Genomic DNA, 20,767 nt, shown 5'->3' with positions numbered 1-20,767 from the left:
TGAGCTGCCAGACTGGGCTTTGGGGCTAGGTCCTGGGTCTCGAGAGGCAACTTCTTTAAAAGTGAAAAGAACAAAAAGGAAGGGAAGGAAGGAGAGAAGGAAAAGAGAAAAAATAAGTCTGTGAGTCTTACAAATTTATCAGTAGGACCACAGAAGGGGTACGAGACCATATTTGAGTTGATTCTTTGCTGGAAACTGACAGTTCAGTCCACTGAAACATTTTCCTTTGATAAAACACACCAATTTTAAATGGGTGTTAGAAATATTTCACTTGTAAAGGGCCAGCCAGATAGCTAAGCAGACTAAAGTGCCTCCTTAGGCAGATGCAGTAACCGGGGTTCAATCCCCAGTGTGCCATGCCAGCCCTATCCCCGGGGCAAACTGAGACTGCAACTGAGACTGGTCGTGGTGGCATGCACCTGTAATCCCAGCACTTGGGAGGCTGAAAAAAGGAGAATCACGAGTCCGAGCTGCATAGTGAGACCCTGTAGATCCCATACACCCTGTCCTAAATACATTTTTTAAAAAAAAGAAAGAAATATTTCACTTGTAAGTATTAGCATTTTTTTAATTGCAAGAAGCATATCTGTATAGTCAATGGAGAGACACTGGCTACAGTAATTAGAGCAGAAATGTTAAATGCAGCAGACAGTACCTTTATACAAAACATCATGCAGTGATGAGAACAGCTACAGCATAATTTGACATGTCAGTTTTCTTGTGAAGTAGATTTTCAACATTATCAAGATCCACACATCTAAAAATAAAGCGTACATCAAGATTAGTAACCCGGGCACACTAAATGTTAAAAAGTTTGACATTTTCAATTATTTGCATATTTGAATAAAGATCTTGGTTTTTTGTCGTGAAAATGAAATTGTGCTATTTTATTATTTATTTCTAAAATTAATTTCTTATTTCTCTTAGAGTTTTAACTTGCTGAATCTTACTTATTAATAAGCATGTTAAGACCTATTTTATAAGGAAATTTATATTTTCATTTTTGCTCTTTCCTGCTAATAAGATTGACTTAATATTGTTATATATAAGACAGTATTGTTAGCACTATGGTTTTTTAGCATTAATTAGCTAGATTTGTAAAATGTAAACAAATGATATTGTCCCAAAACTATAATACTTCCTAAAACTGAAAAATGTTCACCTATTAAAAATATGACCTCATGGAAAGCATACTGATTCTTTTCAAAATGTTGCTTTTCCAGTAGGTGTTGGAAATCTGCAAAGGACATCCAGTCAACGAAGTACCCTTACATACCAAAGAAATAATTATGCTCTGAACACAACAGCTACCTACGCAGATCCCTACAGGCCAATACAGTACCGAGTCCAAGAGTGCAATTACAACAGACTGCAGCATGCAGCACCGGCTGACGATGGCACCACTAGGTCCCCATCCATAGACAGCATTCAGAAAGACCCCAGGCAAGTGTCCTTTGGGCGTCTCCAGAATTCTGCTGTGTGCAAGATAACCACTGTGACTTCTTTAAGTTATCAAGACTTATAATGTCAGTAATTTGTTATTTCTAATAGTTCCCATTGCATTCCAGCTGTATATAGGCCATTCATTTGAAAGACAGATTCCTGGGGCTGGTGAGATGGCTCAGTGGTCTAAAGCACCTACTTAGAACAAGCTTCGCAAAACACAGGGACCGTGGTTCAATCCCCCAGCACCACATGCCAGCCAGCCCCACCCCCTGGTGGGCTGAGCTGGCCCACACACACACACACACATAAATAAATAAATAAATAAATAAATAAATAAATAAATAAAATTTTTAAAAAAAAGACAGATTCCTTCTTTCCATGTTTTAATTATAACGTAGAGAAAGCACAGGTTTATGAGAGTATAGTCTCTTCAACAAAAGACCTTGAAGGGTCATTTTACCCCTTTCACTTACTCTGACTGACATCTTAGATAAGATCTTCAGAAAATTCATGTATTATTCTTGACTGAGAAGGACCAGTGTGCACGCATTTTGAATCACATTGTTCCAATTGCACATAAAATTTCTGTTAACTCAGTCTTTTGAAAAGCTTTGGCTGTTTAGAAGAAAATAACAAGAAATTCTCTAATCTTATAAGCAAAAAATATTTGGCAAATAGTGTTTTCTCTATTTTGTTTGGCTGTACAGACAATATTTTTCAATGTAAGTATAACTCAGTTAATACTGGATTAATTTTGAAAAATTGGTCTCATTCAGTAAAGGCCAGTTGAGATGTTCAAAGGATAAATATATTTTATAACTAAAAGAATTTTCATTCTGGAAAGTGAAATTATTACCAAGTTTTGAGCAGCTTCAATATTATTTTAGGGCATGTATTAGCAAAATTTCATTCACCCTTCACCCACAAATAGTTGTTTCACTGGAAAATTGGTATAATTACCAATTCATTTTTAGCAACCTACCAACTTATTATAATGAATGTGAATCAAAATGAGTGAAGTTTTCATCATTAAAATAAAATAACTAACTGTACTTTAGAGTTGAATGGGAAGTCTTCTGCTTCAGTAAGATCACTTTACCTGTTCACTTTCATTCCTAAAATTCTTTAAGGATTCTGTGTGCACTTTGGTTCTTCTATTTCTGGCTTGCCACCTTCTTTGTCATTTTTAGGATTGTTCTTTTTCAAAAAGAAAAGCTTAATACAGTCTCATATACAGTTGTCAACAAAACTCTTACATTATTTTTTTAAGTCTTTAAAATGACAAAAAGCTAAGGTACTCAGGTAGATGAAGAAATTCCCAAATGGGTTTTAAATTGTAGGTAATTTAGATCATACTCTAACTGGACCAACAGAGAAAATAATAGCTAACCACAGAGGTGGTAAAGTGTGATTGCAGTTTCGACTTCTAATGTGTGTACCTGAAAACTTCAGTTTTGACCTCTACTATGAGCTGATGCACTATAAACAAGAATTTCATGTATGGTAATATACTTCAGCTATTCATGGTATGATAATTGCATAGTCTGATGCATAAAACTGTTATGGCTAGCTCTGATTATGTGAAACTTTTTAATAATGTATTTTGTAAGGTGAATAATTGATTATCTTATAATAATGGGTAAATTTGTTCATCTGAAACTCGGATCCAGGTGAAGTTGAAGTTCAGATATTCAAACCAAAATAAAAAGCTCTTAACTACTTATTTTTCAGTTTCAGGAATAGACTTTTCTGTAATGCCTTGTAAGCCTTTCTTTACCACTAATGCTACATTAAAATTAACCTAAAACATTCTCTGAAAAGTTGAATAGGTTGTTGATGCTTACTGTATAAAAAGTGGTTGGTGGATTTTATTTGTAGTTGTCTATTTAGAAGCCAAACTTATTAAGAATATAAATGATGCTTCTAAAAGGAATTGCAAAGAGTATTTCCCTAGTAAAAAGCCAGTGACGTTAAAAATGGCACATTCCTGGTGTTCCTCCTGAGCAGTGTCCACTTGATGGTGTCCAGCACAATAATTTCATTGACCACCCCCTTCGCTTTCATGGTGTCATCAAAACCTTCTGTGTATATTTGAACAGTTACTATATAGTGGTGTTGTCTCTAGTGAGATAATCATTTGTTTTCTTTATGAAGTAAAAATTAAAATGATGGTTATTTGTAGGCACCCACATATTTACTAATTAGAATTCTCTTCATGTCATAAAATTCAGGATTTAGAAGTGTGTATATTTTTCTTTCAGTGAATTGAAAGATGCTTCCCACTTACCTAGACTTCATTGTTTGTAATGAGAAATCAGCCCTCTGCAGCACTTTTTACAATGTAGTGGGTCTTCTCTCTGCTTTCTCTTTGGACTTTTCTCTTTAGCATTCAGCACTTTTCCTCTAAAGGGCTCCAGGTCTCCTTGCCTTTCACCTGCTTTGGGTGTGCTGACACCCTAAGAATGTAGGTTGATGTTTTTCCCCAAATTGGAAGCTTCTCTGCCATTATCTCTTTAACTTTTTTTCAGTGCCAAGCTCACTCCTCTCCTTGTTAGACCCTCTCCTCTCCTTCTGGGGTTCTTCTCCTTCCTTGATCACTTTCATATTTTACAAATTACTGAACCCCTGGTCTTTTGAGGGAAAAGCATCTGTTTTCTTTGTATTCTTCTAACTGAATAGTTTTTGTTGTATACTTCCTTCTGTAGGCTTCAATCTTGCTTAATCTTATTCAGTGAATATTTTCCAGATACTTAAATTTGGTACTTTTTGTTTGATTGGCGGTTTTATTTTTTTACTAACTTTTATTAATTATTCATGCAAATGGGGTTCATTGTGATTATTCTTTAAGTCAAACTGACTCTTAATGGTTTACATATTGTTGAGATTTATGTATTCAGTCATGATTATATACATTTTTCTTTAAATATTTCAACACATTTATAATAATCATTTAAAATTCCTTCTCCTTTACTTTCAACATCTAGATGATATGGCAACATATAGGGAATCCGGATTGTGTTTTCTCCGGTTAGGAGGCGGCGTTGTCCAGTTGCAGATCACTTCACCCCTAGCAAGTCTGTTTTATCCTATCAGTAGCAGTTTGGTTCTTTGTTAGGTCTATTTCAGATTCATGTTACCCTAGAATATAGCCCTTCTATAGGTTGGTCCTCAGTCCTCAAACATGGCCCTGGAGGAGTTCTGCCTCAGTTCCTGAGATACTCAGCAAGGTCAGCGCTCCAACTAGGCCTAGAGTCCAGTGAAGCTTTCAGCCAGGCAGCAGCCACTCCATCATACCTGCACATGTGCCTTGCTTGTTCAAAACCTCGTGTTCTCCTAAGGACTTAAGGATCATCTCCACACAGACTGTAGAGTCATCCTGAGTGCTTCTCCTCTCTGGGACCCTGCCCCGCACATTCTGCCTGCTTTGGCACCGCAAGATTTCAATGTCTCCCCCCCTAGTCCACCGAGTGTGGCACATCTTACCTGAGCTCGGCTTGCTGCGTCACAGTCTAGAAAGTGCCTTTGGGTAAAAGTCAAGCGGATACGGCTTCTGTGGGTATTTCTCTCCTTTCAAGGATTTCATTTTTGTGTTGTCTATTGTTCAGGGTCTAAAAACAATTTCCCAGGCTTTCAGCTCAGTTTTATAATCATTTATGGGAGAGCAAAATTCAATACTTTTTACTTTGTCATGGCTCAAACCAGAAGTCTTGGCTTAGGTTTTGGTGAAATAGATTCTAGAAGGGACTGCTGCCACCCAGCCACTGCACAGATTGGCAGCAGTCTCTCCAGGGTGAATGTCCTCAGAATTTAAATGAAAGTTGGTGTTGATGCCAGATAAGCCTAATTGCCCAGTTGGCAGGTCCCCTGTGTTGTCAGGCCCTATGGGTGTCAAGGAATCTACAGTTTGTTGTTCTGTGAACCACTGTTGGAAAGGATGGTCTTTATCTGATATATGTGAATTATGACCATAACTCGTGTTGTAAGGATTCCAAACAGCATGCCACTCAAATGGCATCAGAAAATTCTGACAGTGTCATACTGCCTGCACAAAAGCAAAGTATGGAAGAATCTATATGTAGTATGATTGTATACTCATTATACAACCGTAGTATAGCACTGAGGGCCCAGACTCTGAAGGGAGACTGGCTGTGGCCAGATGTACTTGGGCTGTTCATCAGCTTTGTCACCAGTTGCTTGGCCTTTCTGCCCCATATCTATGTGATTACTATAAAAAGAAGCAACCTTATAGATATATAAAGTATAAAACCTATAGTAGTACCTGACACAAAACGGGTGTTCTTAGCATATTAAGGGGTATGTAATAATCAGTTTTTAATTAAGTTTCCTACAAACCACCATGGCCTCAGCACCTATGTTGTAGGGCTGGCAGCAGCTCTGTCCTTTCCCACCAGGCCTTCCTGTCCTCCTGAGTGAGGGCCCGCTTAGCTCAAAGACACTTACTCGCCTGCACCCTGCACCTGCAGGGTCCTTACCTGGGAAGAAAGGCATGTAGTTAGAATCAGAAGGAGGAATGCTAGAAAGAGGTGGCTGTATTAGGAATTTCCATAGTTTTCCTGAAGTGTTTGCTGTGCGTCCTTGCATCGTGACTGCACTAGGATCGTCAGCATCTAGACCTCTGCATATAGTCATGAGGGGAATAGATAAATTACATTGTATATATATGCACACCTATACATATAATACATGAGTTATTTGGATTTGTGTAACTTCCAGTTTTTGTCTCAGCTGGGCTTTTTGCCCCTGCACCAAATGTTTTGTTCAGTGCCTTTTAACTACATTGGCCTTCCTTTCTAAAGCCATCTTTGTCGTATAGGGAGTTTGCCTGGCGCGATCCTGAGTTGCCTGAAGTCATTCACATGCTCCAGCACCAGTTCCCCTCAGTCCAGGCAAATGCCGCAGCCTACCTACAGCACCTGTGCTTCGGTGACAACAAAGTGAAGATGGAGGTACAGATCCAGAACCTGTGATGGCCTTCGAAGCAGCCACATGCTTGTTACTTACAAACTTGCCAGGGGCTGGGAATGTAGCCCTGGGATAGAACGTGTGTTTTGCATGCACAAGGCCCTGGGTTGGAGCCCCAGTACCTCCGAGAGAGGAAACAGAAGCAAAGGGAGAGGGATGGAAACAAAGAAACACATTATTAGATGCCTTCCTAAAGGGTATTTTGATTCTAGATACCCTTTTACTTCTTAACTATGCATTTCAGTATCTCTTAGGAAAAAGTAGGGGTGGTTTGTTTGTTCTGAGAATTGAACACAGGACCTTGTTCCTGCCAGGCAGGCGCTGTGCCACTGAGCTACATCCCCAGCCCTTGTTTGTTTGTTTAAATGGTATGAGATGTTGCACTCAGAGCCTCTCATGTGTTAGGCGTTCACACTGACCTACATCTCCAGCTGTCTCAGGAAAAACTAACTGTGCAGTGGTTGCTCAGTTCACAAACTTAATTCTTCCTGTGCATCTGATCACCAGCTGAACTGGACAAGAGCTGAATCTAATCTCCCCATAAGGTCAGCGCTGAACCTAACCGTTGAGTTTGATTCAGTTCTCATCCAGTTTAGTTGGCAACCAGATTTGCAGAAAGAACTAAGTCCCCGATGGGGGTACCACTGTGTTTCCCTGAGTCCTTTTAGTCTTGTCAAATCATAGGTCCATTACATTAGCTTGTTTATAAAACATGAAGCAAAAGTCAACTTAACCTGCACTTCAGAAATGACTTTGTCAGCTTAATGTTCAGAATAATATATCGACTATAGACCTAAAAGAGAACATAGAGTGGAAAGCCCAGAAAAATTCAAGTCCTATCCTAATGAATTGCCAAATGGAAGAAAATACAGGGAGAACAGCCTAGAAAACCAACTCCAGAAACAAAATGACTTCAGCAAAAACTTCCTCTGTGTTGTCTCTGGCCCTCCGCCCCGCTGTGTGTGCTCATGAATTTGCTTCCTGTACTCCAGGAGTAGCGGTGCGATTCCCAGTGCTTGTCCAGAGGCCTGGCAAAGGGATGTGCTGCGTGCATGTGAGCATTAACTCACCCAGCTCTCCCAGCTTTTATTAAGACATGAACCCAGGGAAACAGTATCATTTTGCAGAATGTCCTTAGAATTTACAAAAGATATATTATTTAGAATATACGAGAACCATCTAAGGTGATCTGGATGCACCCAGTTCGCGTGCTTCTCCACAACAGACTTTTGTTTGACTGCTGATACAGCATGTGCCACTTAGGCCTGGCGCCCCATCTTTGTCATTCTAGGTGTATAGGCTGGGCGGTATCAAGCATCTGGTTGATCTTTTGGACCACAGAGTTTTGGAAGTGCAGAAGAATGCCTGTGGCGCCCTTCGGAACCTGGTGTTTGGCAAGTCCACAGATGAAAATAAAATAGCAATGAAGAACGTTGGTGGGATACCTGCTTTGCTGCGACTCCTGAGAAAGTCTATTGATGCAGAAGTCAGGGAGCTTGTTACAGGTAGGTGTGAAATGGGATCCTACCCTTGGGGGAATGTTGACTAGTTTATTTATTTATTTTTTGTGTGTGGTAGTGGGGATGGAACTCAGGACCTTACACTTGCCAGGTAGGTACTTATGCCACTGAGCTCCCTAGGGGGAATGTTGAAAGAGAACATGGCATTGTATAGTAACGGGGCTGGGAGGCTGTAGGACTAGGAGAGAATGGGGGGCGATGAATGAGAATATGAATGCCCACAGCTTTGAAGAAGGCTGCGTATAATTTAATAATTCACAAGGCATTTGTAGTGCTACAGTACAGACATCTCTGTGGAATTAGTTATCGTACTTATTAATGTATAAGTATCAGCTAACAGATGTCTTCTTCACGGAGGGCTGAATACATCAGTTTTTAGTTTGTATTCCACAGTAAATCCACTTGTTTTAAATAGACTGGCTCTCCTTTATTATGAAAATAAAACATACTTAGTGGGTTGGCCACCTTCCATTTCAGTTCAGCCAGGGTCTGATGGCTGTTTGTAGTCTGCAGTCATTTTCTAGGTCTCAGAGCTTAAAGGTGAACAAAACCCAGCGTCTGACCTCAAGTAGAGCTCAGCCTGGGGAGGAGAGAGCACAGAGGGTTCTGTGGATGTTGGGGAAACATGGCAAGCACTGTGACTCGGTAAAGGTCGTGTTGGGAACACGCAGAATAGGCAGAAAAGTTCTCTGGATGAGTTGAAACCTAAGTTGACCCAGAAAGGGAAAAGGAAGCACTTCTGGGTAAACAGAAGCAACATTACAGTCACAGCAGAGGCTCAGAACCACATGGGCTTTAGCTCCTCCTCCTATCGGCATGAGGGGATTGCTGTGTCATAAAACTTATTGCAGGAAAACAAAGCTAGTAAGAGATGGAGGCTGTCTTGGTCACATTTCTCTCCTTCCTGGGACAAAATACTCGACACCCAAAATTAAGGAAGGAAAAGTTTATTTAGCTTTCAGTATGTGGAGGTTTTAGTCCAGAGTGGCACATGGCAGAGGGCAGCAGAAAACAGCAAGAGCAAAAGGAAGGAGCGGCAGCAGCAGAGGCAAGCCTCTCTCCCTTCCTTACGTTGCATTCAGACTCTCTGTGGGTGCAGCACTCACACCCATAATCTCAGCCCTGGATCATGAATTAGTCGCAAACTCTAGAAGCCTGCCCCAGTGACTGCACCAGGCCTTGAAGGAACAATTAGACACAAACCATAACACAGGCCTACTTTGAGACCTTTATTGGGATGACTTAATTGTGGCCCAAGTACGGGTGTAATGGCCATGCCTTCTGCCAGTTGGCAGCAGAGTAGAGGATTGATGTGAAGAGCACAAGCCTAGTGTCTAGGAAGCCATGAGGTCGCTGACTCATGGTACCAGCTACAAGTATTACAGGCGTGGAAGTGAGGACAGGAAGGAGAAACCACAGGTAGAAAGCTAGAGCGTGGTCTGAGCATTAGGGGAGGAAGTGGAGAGGGAGAGACAGGGAGGAGCCAGTGATGTGTTGTCTCGGGAGAGTGGACATTGCCTTGGGAACAGCTATGACCCAGGCTGCTTGGAGTGGAGACTGAGTAATAGTTCTGCGGGAAAATAAATCAGTGACAACCTTGTTTATAGTAGAGACCTCATGGAAGGTACTAGGTATTCATTGGCAGGAAGAGGGTTACTTACATTGCACACAGTTAGACCATGTGCAGAGGTGAAGCCGCACATCACGCCTACATAGGGCAGCGCAGGTGAATCTTGAGAAACGCTTGCAGAATAGTAACCACAGTGCAGTACAGTTGGTGTAAAGTTTTCAAATATGATAAATCATTTTGATGCACACATCAATAATGTTACAATTTATACTTAGAATGATATAAAAAAAGATTCAGGAAATTGGTTATCTCTGTGAGTGGGAAGAGAAGAAAATGAATCTAGGTCATGTATTCCAATTTCATTGCTTTAGAGAAATCTGACACAACTAAGACAAAATGTTAATTTTGGCAAAGCTAATATTGTGGGTACCTGGACATTTGTTTCATATTTGCTGTACTATTTTTTATGCTTCAGATATTTAATTTCAATTTTTAACAGTTTTTCTAAACTAATCCCATTCCCCACTGGCTCCATTGTGAAATCCAGAGAGTCCTAAGTTTTGGCAGCTATGATTCAGTAGCATTAGGGAGTGGAGGAAGCCATCCTGAGTTAAAGGGAACCAATTTCTCACAAGCTATATTCAAAATTCAGCACTAATATATCCTGTTATGCCAAAAAGTAAGATACACTTTGCCAGTAACTTAAATTTTTTTAAATAACTTTTTGAATGCATTCAGTACAGGGTATCGCTACATAGCTCAGACTCATAGTGATCCTCCTGTTTCCAGCCTCCCAAGCGCTAGAATTATAGGCACATGCCACCACGCCCAGTCTCAGTTGCCATTTCAGCGCACCTCAGGGGCAGGACTAGCACGGCATGCCAGGGATCAAACCCTGGTCCCTGCATCTCCCAGTTCAGGTGCTTCAATCCACTGAGCTATCTGGTTGGCTCGATCTTAAATTTTAGAATGGAGTGCTTTATATATTTTAAATATGCCTTAACACTTAAAATTATACATTCACTTATTAGTAAATATTCCTTGTTTCAAAAAGGTGTTTAATGTACTTATGACCTTACACCAAAAAATAATTTACACATTTGTGTGTGTGTGTGTGTGTGTGATGAAAATTAAACTAAATGTAATTAAGAAGAAAAGAATAATGTCTAGCTTAAAGTCAACAAAGTCTCTACATTTATGCCCCCAAAATGAAGCTGCCCGTTAGGGAGACGCAGAGGAGACAGTGCTGTGTGCAGCATGAGTGTTTTCTTTCTTTGATCTTCTTCTCCCTCCCTTTGCACTGACTGGCAGTGCCAGGGTCCCCTCCAGCGTAGCCCTGAGACCCACAGGCTGTAGAGGGGTGCATGTGGAGCCTCCGAGCTTGCAGCGTGCACGAGAGGCAGCCTGGCTGAGAGGCACACTGCACCTTCACTTGACTCTCAAAGAACACGCCGCATAGATCCTGGCTTGGCCTTTTGATGCCTAAGGTGCAGCTTTTTTTTTTTTTTTTTTTCCTTTTTTCCTGTCACAGTTTCTCACAGTAGATATAAAACTTTTTGGATTTTTGTTTTAGGGATTCTTTTCTTTGCTATAAACTGTTACGTCACTTCTCCTAAAATGACTTCAAGAATTTTGTAAAATTTACAGATAAATCAGAAGAAACACACATGACAATTTGGCAGTCTTTTTCTTTTCCTTTGAATATAAATCAGATTAAGTTGAGTAGAGCTAGGCTTACCTAAGAAGGGCTGTGCTGTACTAACATACCTGGAGCACACCTGGATTTGAATACTGATTTAAACACTTCTCTCTATTTTGTCACCCATGGAGCACACTGCTGGCTATTGAGGACCCAAGGCCTCTTAGGACACGGACCTTGGGTTTGAGGAGAAGACAGGTGAATGTTGCCAATTCAGAAACACTTAATCTACCAATAAATTACTTCCAGGGTCAAACTACAAACTACCTCAGGTATTTGGGTCATATCTGCTGATAGCTTTAAGAAGCTTTAAAAAAACCAAACATACTTACAGAGTAGAAGAAATAAAGCTATCTTTAAGTTGTAGGATCAGAAGATTTCAGACAACCATGTTGTCCAGTAGGCCTTCTAATGCCCAAGCCCCCTGCGGACTGCACATGAGCATTCATTGTGTATCTGAACCTTCTGGAACGGTGAGCTCACTGGCTCGTGAGGATGAGGCCGAATGGCAGGGTTGTGAAGAAAGTAGTAAGACATTTGTTAGGATTTGAGAAGGCAAGGAAGACACTCCCTTGGGAGCTCATTTGTCCTGTGGATGGTTCTCCATGAAGTCCATTCAGGCTCTATTCCAGTCACCCAGGCCCCTCCTAATGAATCAAGTATCCCCAGTCCAGCCATCCTCAGTAAAGCACATGTACCCCAAACTTGGCCAGCACCATCCTGTGTGACCAGTTCACCCAGAAGTCCCTGTCACCTTCCCGTGTTCTGTACCACACCTTAGAAAACAGAACATTATCCCTCCAAATTTCAGTATTCTGCCAGTTCTGTCCACAAATAGCATGACTCTGCCCAGCTTTTCCCAGTGCTTGGGCTTTCCAGATGTGAAGTTCTTCAGAAAAAAGCAGGTCAACTGCAGGTCATGAAATGCTTAAATACACTGTAACATATTCAAAATCCTCTTTGGGGCCAGGGGGATAGCTCAGTGGCTGAATCACCTGCTTGCCAAGCACAAGGTCCTAAGTTCAATCCCCACTACCAAAAAAAAAAAAAAAAAAAAGTTTTAAATTTTGGAGAATTGTTTGTACTCTTAAAGTTAGGTATTCTATTATTCTTAATATTGAATCATTAAATCCAATTATTAATCCGAGGTCTTCTTTTTCTTCTTTATTTCACTTTGACAATTTTTACTATACTTCAGTGAAGAAATTTTATTGTTCTTTTCAAAAAAGATGCTTTGCCTTTGTTTTAAACATAATAATTGCCCAAGGCCTGTATTTTTTGGCCACATCTTTATTTTCAAGGAGGAAAAGATACTTCTTGCCAAGTGTACCTTCCCAAGACAGTATGGCTGTCATTGTTAATTAAAAGAGTCCTCTAATATAATAACATGATTCTTGTGTTCTGTTGCTCTGAACATTTTCCAGATTGAAACTAATGAGCTTGTATTTTAGAAATTTCTGATATATGAGAGTGCTTTGGGTCGTATGATTCTCAAGGGGCTTTTACTGCTATTTTGTTTAAAGTTGAAAGCTGCATTAAGTTTGATTATTCCCTAGTTTCCTTGCACATGAATGTCTACGAGGCCACAAAGTATGCAGTGGAAATGGAAGCAGTTTGTCAGCAGAAAAGATATGTTGAACTCATTTGTTCAAAATTATTAAATAGTATTTCTAAGATAGAAACTAGTAAGTTATTAAACACCCTGAAAGCAGCCTCTTTTAAAACTATAGAAATGAAAGATTCCTACACAGAACCTGGAGCCCTGCCCTGAATGCTCCGATGGCCCCACAACATCCACAATTTTATTCCTTTCTATTAACATTAATATTAAGTACCAAAATGGCTTTGTTCACAGAACGTCTGTATTCATATTCCTTCCAATTGAGAAAGTGATTATTCATCCACGTGGCTTTGGAAAATATTTCAACTCTTTATTTTGAAATTTATGGTTGTTCACAATAGATCCTAGATATCATGCTGAACATGAAATTGGGCAGATATCTTTCCTGATCATTAGCTCTAAATTTCTAATTAGGCGATAAATTAATACCAAAATGATAACTGTACCCTATGGAAAAGGCGAAGCAGGCAAGAGTTAGCAGTTGTAGTGCTTTCTGACAGGAGTTGGGCTTATATAGTATAAAAGGAGGAGTTTAGTGGACATAAAAGTAAGCGTTTGGAGCTATTGCTTGCTATTACAGGATGAAAACATTTACTAAACATGTCCCATTGGCCTAATTAACGTGCCTTCTAAGCAGTCATTTCTGCTCTGTTCTAGAGAAGAGTTGATTGCTTTCTATCTTACTTATGTAGACACTAGAGCTGTTGAGAGTTGCGTGGCTTCTTTTCAGAAATCTGACAGCATCTCCTCTCCTTACCCAAACTAAATCACGTGGTTCACTTTTATGGAATGATCACAGAATCCTATCCATCCCCCTTCCCTCCTTCTCCCTCTTCCTTCCTTCCCCATCTTCCTCCCTCTTCCCTTCCCTTTTTCCCTCCTCCCTTCCCTCCCTTTTGATCTCTATCCCTCTTTTCTTCCCCTCCCTTTCTCCCTCCATCTACTGAAAATGTCAAACCGTAAAAATTAGTAATAAGAGCTGACTAATTTTTTAAAGTTTAATTAGTAATAAGCCAAAAACAGTTTAAGTGGAGCAACTCTTGGTTCATGTAGAACTTTGGGCTAGAAGGGCCTACTAAACTCCCAGTTTGCACCCACCCCCTCGGTATTAACAGGTAGAAGCTGAGATCCAGACGGCCCAAGCGAACGAACCTACAGTGGCTTCTGACAGAGGCTCAGGCTCCTTCCCTAGCCTGAGACTATCATTCCCTATCCTTCTCCTCTGAGGAGAGCTGAGCAGGAGCAAATCTGGGGTCCAGATGCCAGGTTTCAGGTGCTGTTTCTCTAGGTTGTTTGAAATCATAACCAAAAATGAAAAATGAAATACCATACAATATCTATAACTCTCTGAACTGTAATCTGCATTATAGAAAAATATTTTTGACCTTCACTACCAATACAGTCACATCAAACTAGTGTGAGACATAATCATAAGGCTTCAATTTATTGAAATCCAATTTTACTCTTATATTCTAAGATGTGGAGTCCGACTGAAAAGCTGCAACTTTATGAATGAATATGACTGTATTTTGCGCATAGGTTCCTAGGTGCTGGACGAAGTGAAGTAGTAAAGAAAGGAGACTCAGTTCACTGAGAGAACACAGGCAGTAGAACATCAGTCAGGCTGCAGTGTCCCAGCCAGTAAGGTCTGAAAGCCCATACTTGGGGTAGACCAAATGGCCTGTGAATGCAAGGGCACGAGGGGAACACAAAGAACATCTGACCTGAACGTGCCCAAGTGATCCCAGGCCAGGTCCCTCCAGTGCTCTGCACCTTTGAGTCTATCTGATGGCTCAGGAACTTTGGTCTCTGAGCTCCTGCTGGCCACAGATGGATAAGTTAAAGATTAAGTGCAGTGACAGATGACTGAGAGCCATGAATTCAGTGACTCTCTAGATAAATCTCTGTTTTCATTTGGTTTTTAAATTTTATTTTTATTAGTGTACATTTACAGCACATAATGATTGCTTTCGTTGTGGGGGGACAGTATATGTGCGTAACACATCTTAATTCGTTTTACTTCCTCTTCCCCCCTCCTCCATCTTGTGGTCTGCTTGAACTGTCTGATGGCATAAATGACCTTGTTTTTTTATAGGACACTAAAGTAACTAACAGAGCAAGGGTGGCAGGCCCACTGCCTGCACTGCCACCACTGCTTCGGAACAATTCACTGATTTCTTTTTATGTCATCTGTTCCCTTTTTACTAACTCCTGTAACAGAAGGAACTATCCTTTATGTGCCTTATGGGCAATTCTCAGCCGGCATTTCTGAATTGTAAGCTTATTTATTTTCTATAGCAATGCTTTTCCAGGGAACATAGAACTCTATAACCACATTGTCATTAATCCTCTCACCATACCCAAGAAGTGATGAAGTTACACAGGATAAAAGAGAATGTGTCAAGATGCAAATGGGATTCTGAAAATAGGTCTGTAAAATTGATAGATTTTTTTCAAAGCTTCTATGATCCACCTTTGCATCACCAGAATCTCAGAAACACAGGTTATCACTTAATGTTCCCTAAAGACACGTAAGATCTGCCACCTACGTCCTTCACCTGGGGACAGCAGGAGCAACCCCATTCAAGTTGCTTGTGTAGAAGGGGCCTTGCCGTGCACCGAGGCTGCGCCAGCCCCTCTTCAGTTCCCACAGCTCCCTCCTAGAAAGCACCTTCCCTCAGGTCACACCGCACAGCTGCTGCTGCAACCTGACACCCTGACACCCTCTCACCTTTGCAGCTGGGGCTGGGTGAGTTCTCCGGCGCCTGACAGGAAATGCTAGGGAGCACAGAGTGAGTGGGGAAGGTCCTGCCATTTCTGGCTGGGCCCAGGGAGCCAGAGAGGCCTGCTGGGGATGCAGCAGTCAGGCCTGGCAGGAAGGAAGGAGGAAGACATGCCTGGGGCCTATAGGCTGGGAAGAGCGCTGCAAGCTCAGTGGCTCAGGCAGCCAGCCCCTGGACAAACTTTAGGAACCTCCCGCGCTGTGACTTCTTTTCCTCAGAATTATCCAGAGAGCCATTTTTCTGTAATTGAAGACAGTACTTTTGTCCCTCTCTTATAATAATTGCTGTCCCCCATTTCATTTCCATTTCATTTTGTAATTTGTTTGTGGATCACAGTCCTGGCAGAAAGCTTGAGCTATTAGCCTGAAGCCACAGACAGAAGACGTTTTTAGTAGCACTGCTGTCTCCCTGCTGCCCCTTCAGCTTCCCCATTTCTGTTAACAGCACAGCATTTTCAAATGTATGCAAGGTATTCATTCATTTTTAAAGCCACTCTCAGCCCATATCAGCCTCTGCCCCTCCTGGTCTGGCTCCTAGCCTCCCATCATTCCTGAGGTCATGGCTGTGCCCCGATACCACACCCACCACCCACTGCACCTTCAGGACAGCCCCAGCCCAAGCCCCTCCACTCCCACTCCTCCCTCAGGGTTGCAGACTGCCCTAAGGGCTGCCCCACCTATACCTGCTTCTTCCTTGCCCCTGTCATTTCCACAGCACCTCAGATGTGGTGGACTCCACTTCTGCCAAATGGAAGCCCCCATACTGTGAAAACTGTCCAGGGAGAGACAGCTTGGAATCATGTGAATGTGGGCTTTGAAGCCAGATGGACGTGTTTCCTTCCGGCTCCATGGCTCCAGCCAAATCACCTCTGTCATGTGCTAGTGTCCCCAGGGATAAGCAATGCCTGCGGCTTTATATTTGTGAGGAAGCGCGGAGTACCTGGCACACAGGATATTTGGGCCGTGCTTAATGCTTTTCCTACCTTTTGCCACAACTGCTTTATGTTGTAACTGTTTGTTGTAAGACATCCTAAGAGCAGATGCCTTGCTTGTCTGTCTGTCTGTCTGTCTCAGAAATTGGCATCAAACAAATGTCTCCACTAGTGCTGCCCAACAGAAGTATAATATGAGCTACACATGTAATTCTAGATTTCTTAGTAGCTAAGTTAAGAAAAAAAAACCAAAACAATGTAATTTACTTCAATAATGTTCTTTATTTGACCCAATAGTTTGAAAGTGTCATGTCAACTTTTAGTCAGTTTAAAAACTGACGTTCATAATCTTAACATGTATTTTATATAATTTAGTTTGAATTAGCCACATTTCAAGTATGCAGCAGCCATATATGACAGCCATATTGGATGCTACATATCTGCATAGGTCAAGTGTTCCTTCTACGAAATGATTGGAGTTGAGAGTCTTTCAGATTTGAGGCTTAGAGTTTCCCAGAGTTTGGATTATTTGCACAGGCTTTACAGATTTTGCAGCACTTTGGATTTTCAGAGTATAGATGTTCAATCTGTACTTGGATAGCAGCAACATGAATTAAAAGGTCTGAATTACATAGATTTAAGACTGGCAAGGAGGGCTGGGAAGTTAGCTTGGCAGTCTAAGCGCCTGCCTGGCAAGGGCGAGGACCTGGGTTCCATCTCCGGTACCACATGCTGTGCTAGCCCCAGAACCCCGGGTGCACCATGCTGGCATATGCTTGTAATCCCAGCACTTGGGAGGCTGAGACAGAAAGATCACTATGAGTCCAAGCTGCGTAGTGAGAACCCATACCAAATACATAAATAAATAAGACTGGCAAGGAATTGCAGGTGCCACACTATGACAGGACATCATCACCATAGCAACTTGACCTTACTCTCTTCCCAAGACAAAGCACAGAGGTTTAGAAGAAACCCACTGGAGGTTAGGAGAGAGCTTCACAATTAACTGCAAAAAGAAGAAATGCAGGTAGGCTTTTGCTACGTTCTGTGTGTCTCAGGCAGGCCTGCGTAGACAATGGTATTGGAGATGTGTCCTAGAAGTAGGCAGGGACTCTCAGATCAGAGACCCCCCGGCCTTGTTATCCACAGATTGCTGGTGTGCAGTCCACAGCCCTGATGATATTGTGTTTTACTATTAATCTCATATTTCTGCTTTTGTTTTTCAAGAGTGCTCCCAGAGCACTAGCCCCACACCCCTAGTTGCACAATTGCCAGGAGAGCGAAATTCTTACCAGGCCACCTTCCACACCCCACAGAGCTGGCGTTAGACACGTTGAGAAACTTGTCGGGACACCTGCTTTGTCCCAGGATGGAGGGGCAAGTCCTCATGTCTGTTATTTTTATTGTTCTTCACACCTCTGAGGAAGTTTTACTTACCCTGCAGACAGCCTTTAAAGATCATGACTGAAACACAACACCAAGAGCAGGCGCCGAGAAGGAGCATGCCCAGTGAGCACAGGTCCAAGGGCGCGCTGGCTGGGGACGTGTAAAGAGTACTGTTACTCGGTGAACTAATTTTCTCTCTTTTAACAGGGTCTAAAAATGTTTTCTTCCTTTCTCTTTCTTTTTTTATGCCATTTTTTTATAAATAGGAAATGTCATGAATTGAATGCTATATATTAAAATGAATGATTTCAGATTGTCTTTTATTTAAAAAAAAAAAATAGTGCAGGCTGTTGTGAACTTATTCTACCAGAGAAATTGCACTTTGTTGTTGGTTGATTTTCTTTTAATACCCTTTTATAACTATAGTTTTCAAATAGTTGCTATTAGTTTAATTAATCAGTAAAATCAGCTAATTTGACTATCAAATTATCAGTTGGCCATTAGAATAGCTGTAAAGCTAGTTTAAATGTGAACTCTCAAAATTCTGTAGCACAGGATTTATGTACAATGGCAATTTAATTACCTTTTCATTTTTTCTGAAGGAACAACTGCTCATCTCTTAGGGCAGTATTTCATTGTGCTTCTTAGTTACCTTTTCCCCTGGTAGAGAATAAGAAGTGTTTTTTTTTTCACAATAATATCATGAGATTTCCTAATGTTGTCTTAATTAGTATATGCATATTCATAATTCTCAAAACAATTACTTTAAATAAAACCTCAAGCTTCCCAAACAATTTATAATTTATTTTTAACTTTTCTTGTTAATAGAGTATGGTGCTAAATATTTCTGATGCAGCTTTGCATTAGGACATCAGAGCTAGAGATGTGGTGCTAATGGAGAGTGCTGACCCCACAGCTCTCCATTTTCTCATCAGCCTTGTGGCCTCTGGGAGTAGGTCTATTTTCTGTTGTTACTGATGGCCCTAGCAAGTCTCCTCCTGACCCATTAAATGAAACCCTAGACAGAGTGCTGTGAACCATGTTTTATTACTTCTTTAGTGAGAAAAGTACACACAGGTATTATTAGTTAGTCTTATAGTGCTTTTTACTTAGACTAGAAAACCCAAATTAATCACATCCATTTCTAAGACTTTTAAATTTAATTGAACCTTTTTCATCCAGTATTTGTTGATCGGAACGAGTTGCTTTAGCTTCACAAAACCTTCCTTTTTAGATTGAAAGTATGGAAGAAAACCCAATGTTTTAAGCCTGCCTTTGATGTTGGAAGTGGCCAATTACAATCCACGCCAAATGTCGTAGCTCTCTGTGTTACTTGGAAGGTGCAGGACGAGAGGGATGATCAAGCTACCATTCCTTGATTCTTTGAATGCCACGTACTTAGGCAAAGTAGAACCTTTCGTATTTTCTGCTGAAGAATAACTGACTTACCTGCAGAGAGGAAAGCTAGCATTTCAAGGGTAGACTGGTTTTATGATCAGTAAGTCACCACATTTAACCAAAAGGTAGCCTACTCAGCTGGTCTGCTGAACGGCAACATTTTTCAAACAATTTCATACTTCATACTTCAGCAGCACTGCTCCTTTCTGTTTCATAGTTTGGGGATGAGGCTTTGCCTGTTCTAGCCTTTCTGAACCTGCTGTGTGCAGCGCTGAGGTAGTGCTCTCAGTGTGAAGGGCGGTGGTGCCAGCTCACAGGCCCTCTGATGGGTGGCCAGGACCCTCTCCCCACAGTTAGGCTTGGGGCAGGGGCGGGCATGTTTTCCCGTCCCTTCTCCCTCCCATCTTTTCCTAACTCCATGTGAATACTCAGTTTTAAGAAAGACACAAAGGGGAGATAATACCTGTAAGCTAAATCTAACAGGCAAAAAATAAAAATCTAACATCAAATACAGACTAGAAAGTGAATCCACAAACAAATATATTTAAGAACTTATTATATGCCTTGCCTGCTAAGTAGAGCAGAATGTGGGAGGAGGGATCGTAATCTGGGGCTCCTCTTACTGCTTTCTTAATAAAACTTCAATTAAAATTTACAAATACAAGCATTTTCATCGTGTTTTTCAAAAAATCAACATGTAAAATTTCAGGCCTATGAAATAAATGAGAATGCTAACTCGTGGGGCATCTGATTCTAAAGCGTCACACGTCAGATACACAGCGCTTTTCACAGAATAAAGCCAAAATAAATGGTACTGTGTCTGTTCATATTGATTGGTGAATATTTATGCCATGTCCAATCCCAAGTACATACAGGTTAAATTAGTAAATTATAGCTAACAGTAGACTACAGAATGACATAAAATACTATTGGTCTTTCTGAATGCCTGAGAAGAAAAAGACAAAAAGCAAAACGCTTAGTACCAGCACAGAAAATCAAGAGAATCCTTTCTCAGAATGGGAAATACCCTATTGCCAGAAGTAGGTCTTAGAAGTAGCCAGGCTCAGAGACAAAATTGGCAAATTACATATTTTCCTATCAGCCATGAGAGTAGTTTTCAGCGTTGGCCACAGGGCTCAAGATGCTGAAGAACCACCACCCCTCTCGCTAGGCTTGATTTAACCTGAAGGTTGAACCTTTGTATAAAGCTATTTAACCAGCCATCCACATCCTGCACAACGAAAAATACTTGGGAAAACAGAAAAAAGAGAAGATACCCAATACAAAAATAAAAACAAAAAATATGGCTTAACAAGTATTTTGAGTGTCTTCATTGTATCAGATATTACAAATAGGGGCCGGGGAAATGGCTCGGTAGAGTAAGTGCTTTCCTGGCAAGCACAAGGGCCTGAATTCAATCCCCGGTTCCG

At 41.1% G+C, this 20,767-nt stretch overlaps 1 protein-coding gene across 15 annotated transcripts in view; it reads left to right on the top strand.

The window, feature by feature from the left end:
• Pkp4 (plakophilin 4) overlaps positions 1-20,767 on the top strand; it is a 245,314-nt gene that overhangs the window by 200,888 nt on the left and 23,659 nt on the right. For 13 of the 15 annotated variants that reach the window (XM_004629901.3, XM_012514437.2, XM_023713589.1 and 10 more), the window contains 3 exons: positions 1,224-1,443; positions 6,281-6,413; positions 7,721-7,934. In XM_004629901.3, the coding sequence (XP_004629958.1) occupies positions 1,224-1,443; positions 6,281-6,413; positions 7,721-7,934 (567 nt within the window). The remainder of the gene's footprint in view (positions 1-1,223; positions 1,444-6,280; positions 6,414-7,720; positions 7,935-20,767) is intronic. The other 2 variants (XM_023713597.1, XM_023713590.1) reach the window with 1 other exon arrangement.

This window comes from Octodon degus, unplaced genomic scaffold, assembly GCF_000260255.1.
Source record: "Octodon degus isolate 3935 unplaced genomic scaffold, OctDeg1.0 scaffold00032, whole genome shotgun sequence".
Classification (NCBI taxonomy): domain Eukaryota; kingdom Metazoa; phylum Chordata; class Mammalia; order Rodentia; family Octodontidae; genus Octodon; species Octodon degus.
The sequence above is the reverse complement of the archived record's forward strand: the minus strand, read 5'-3'. Positions and strand labels throughout refer to the sequence as shown.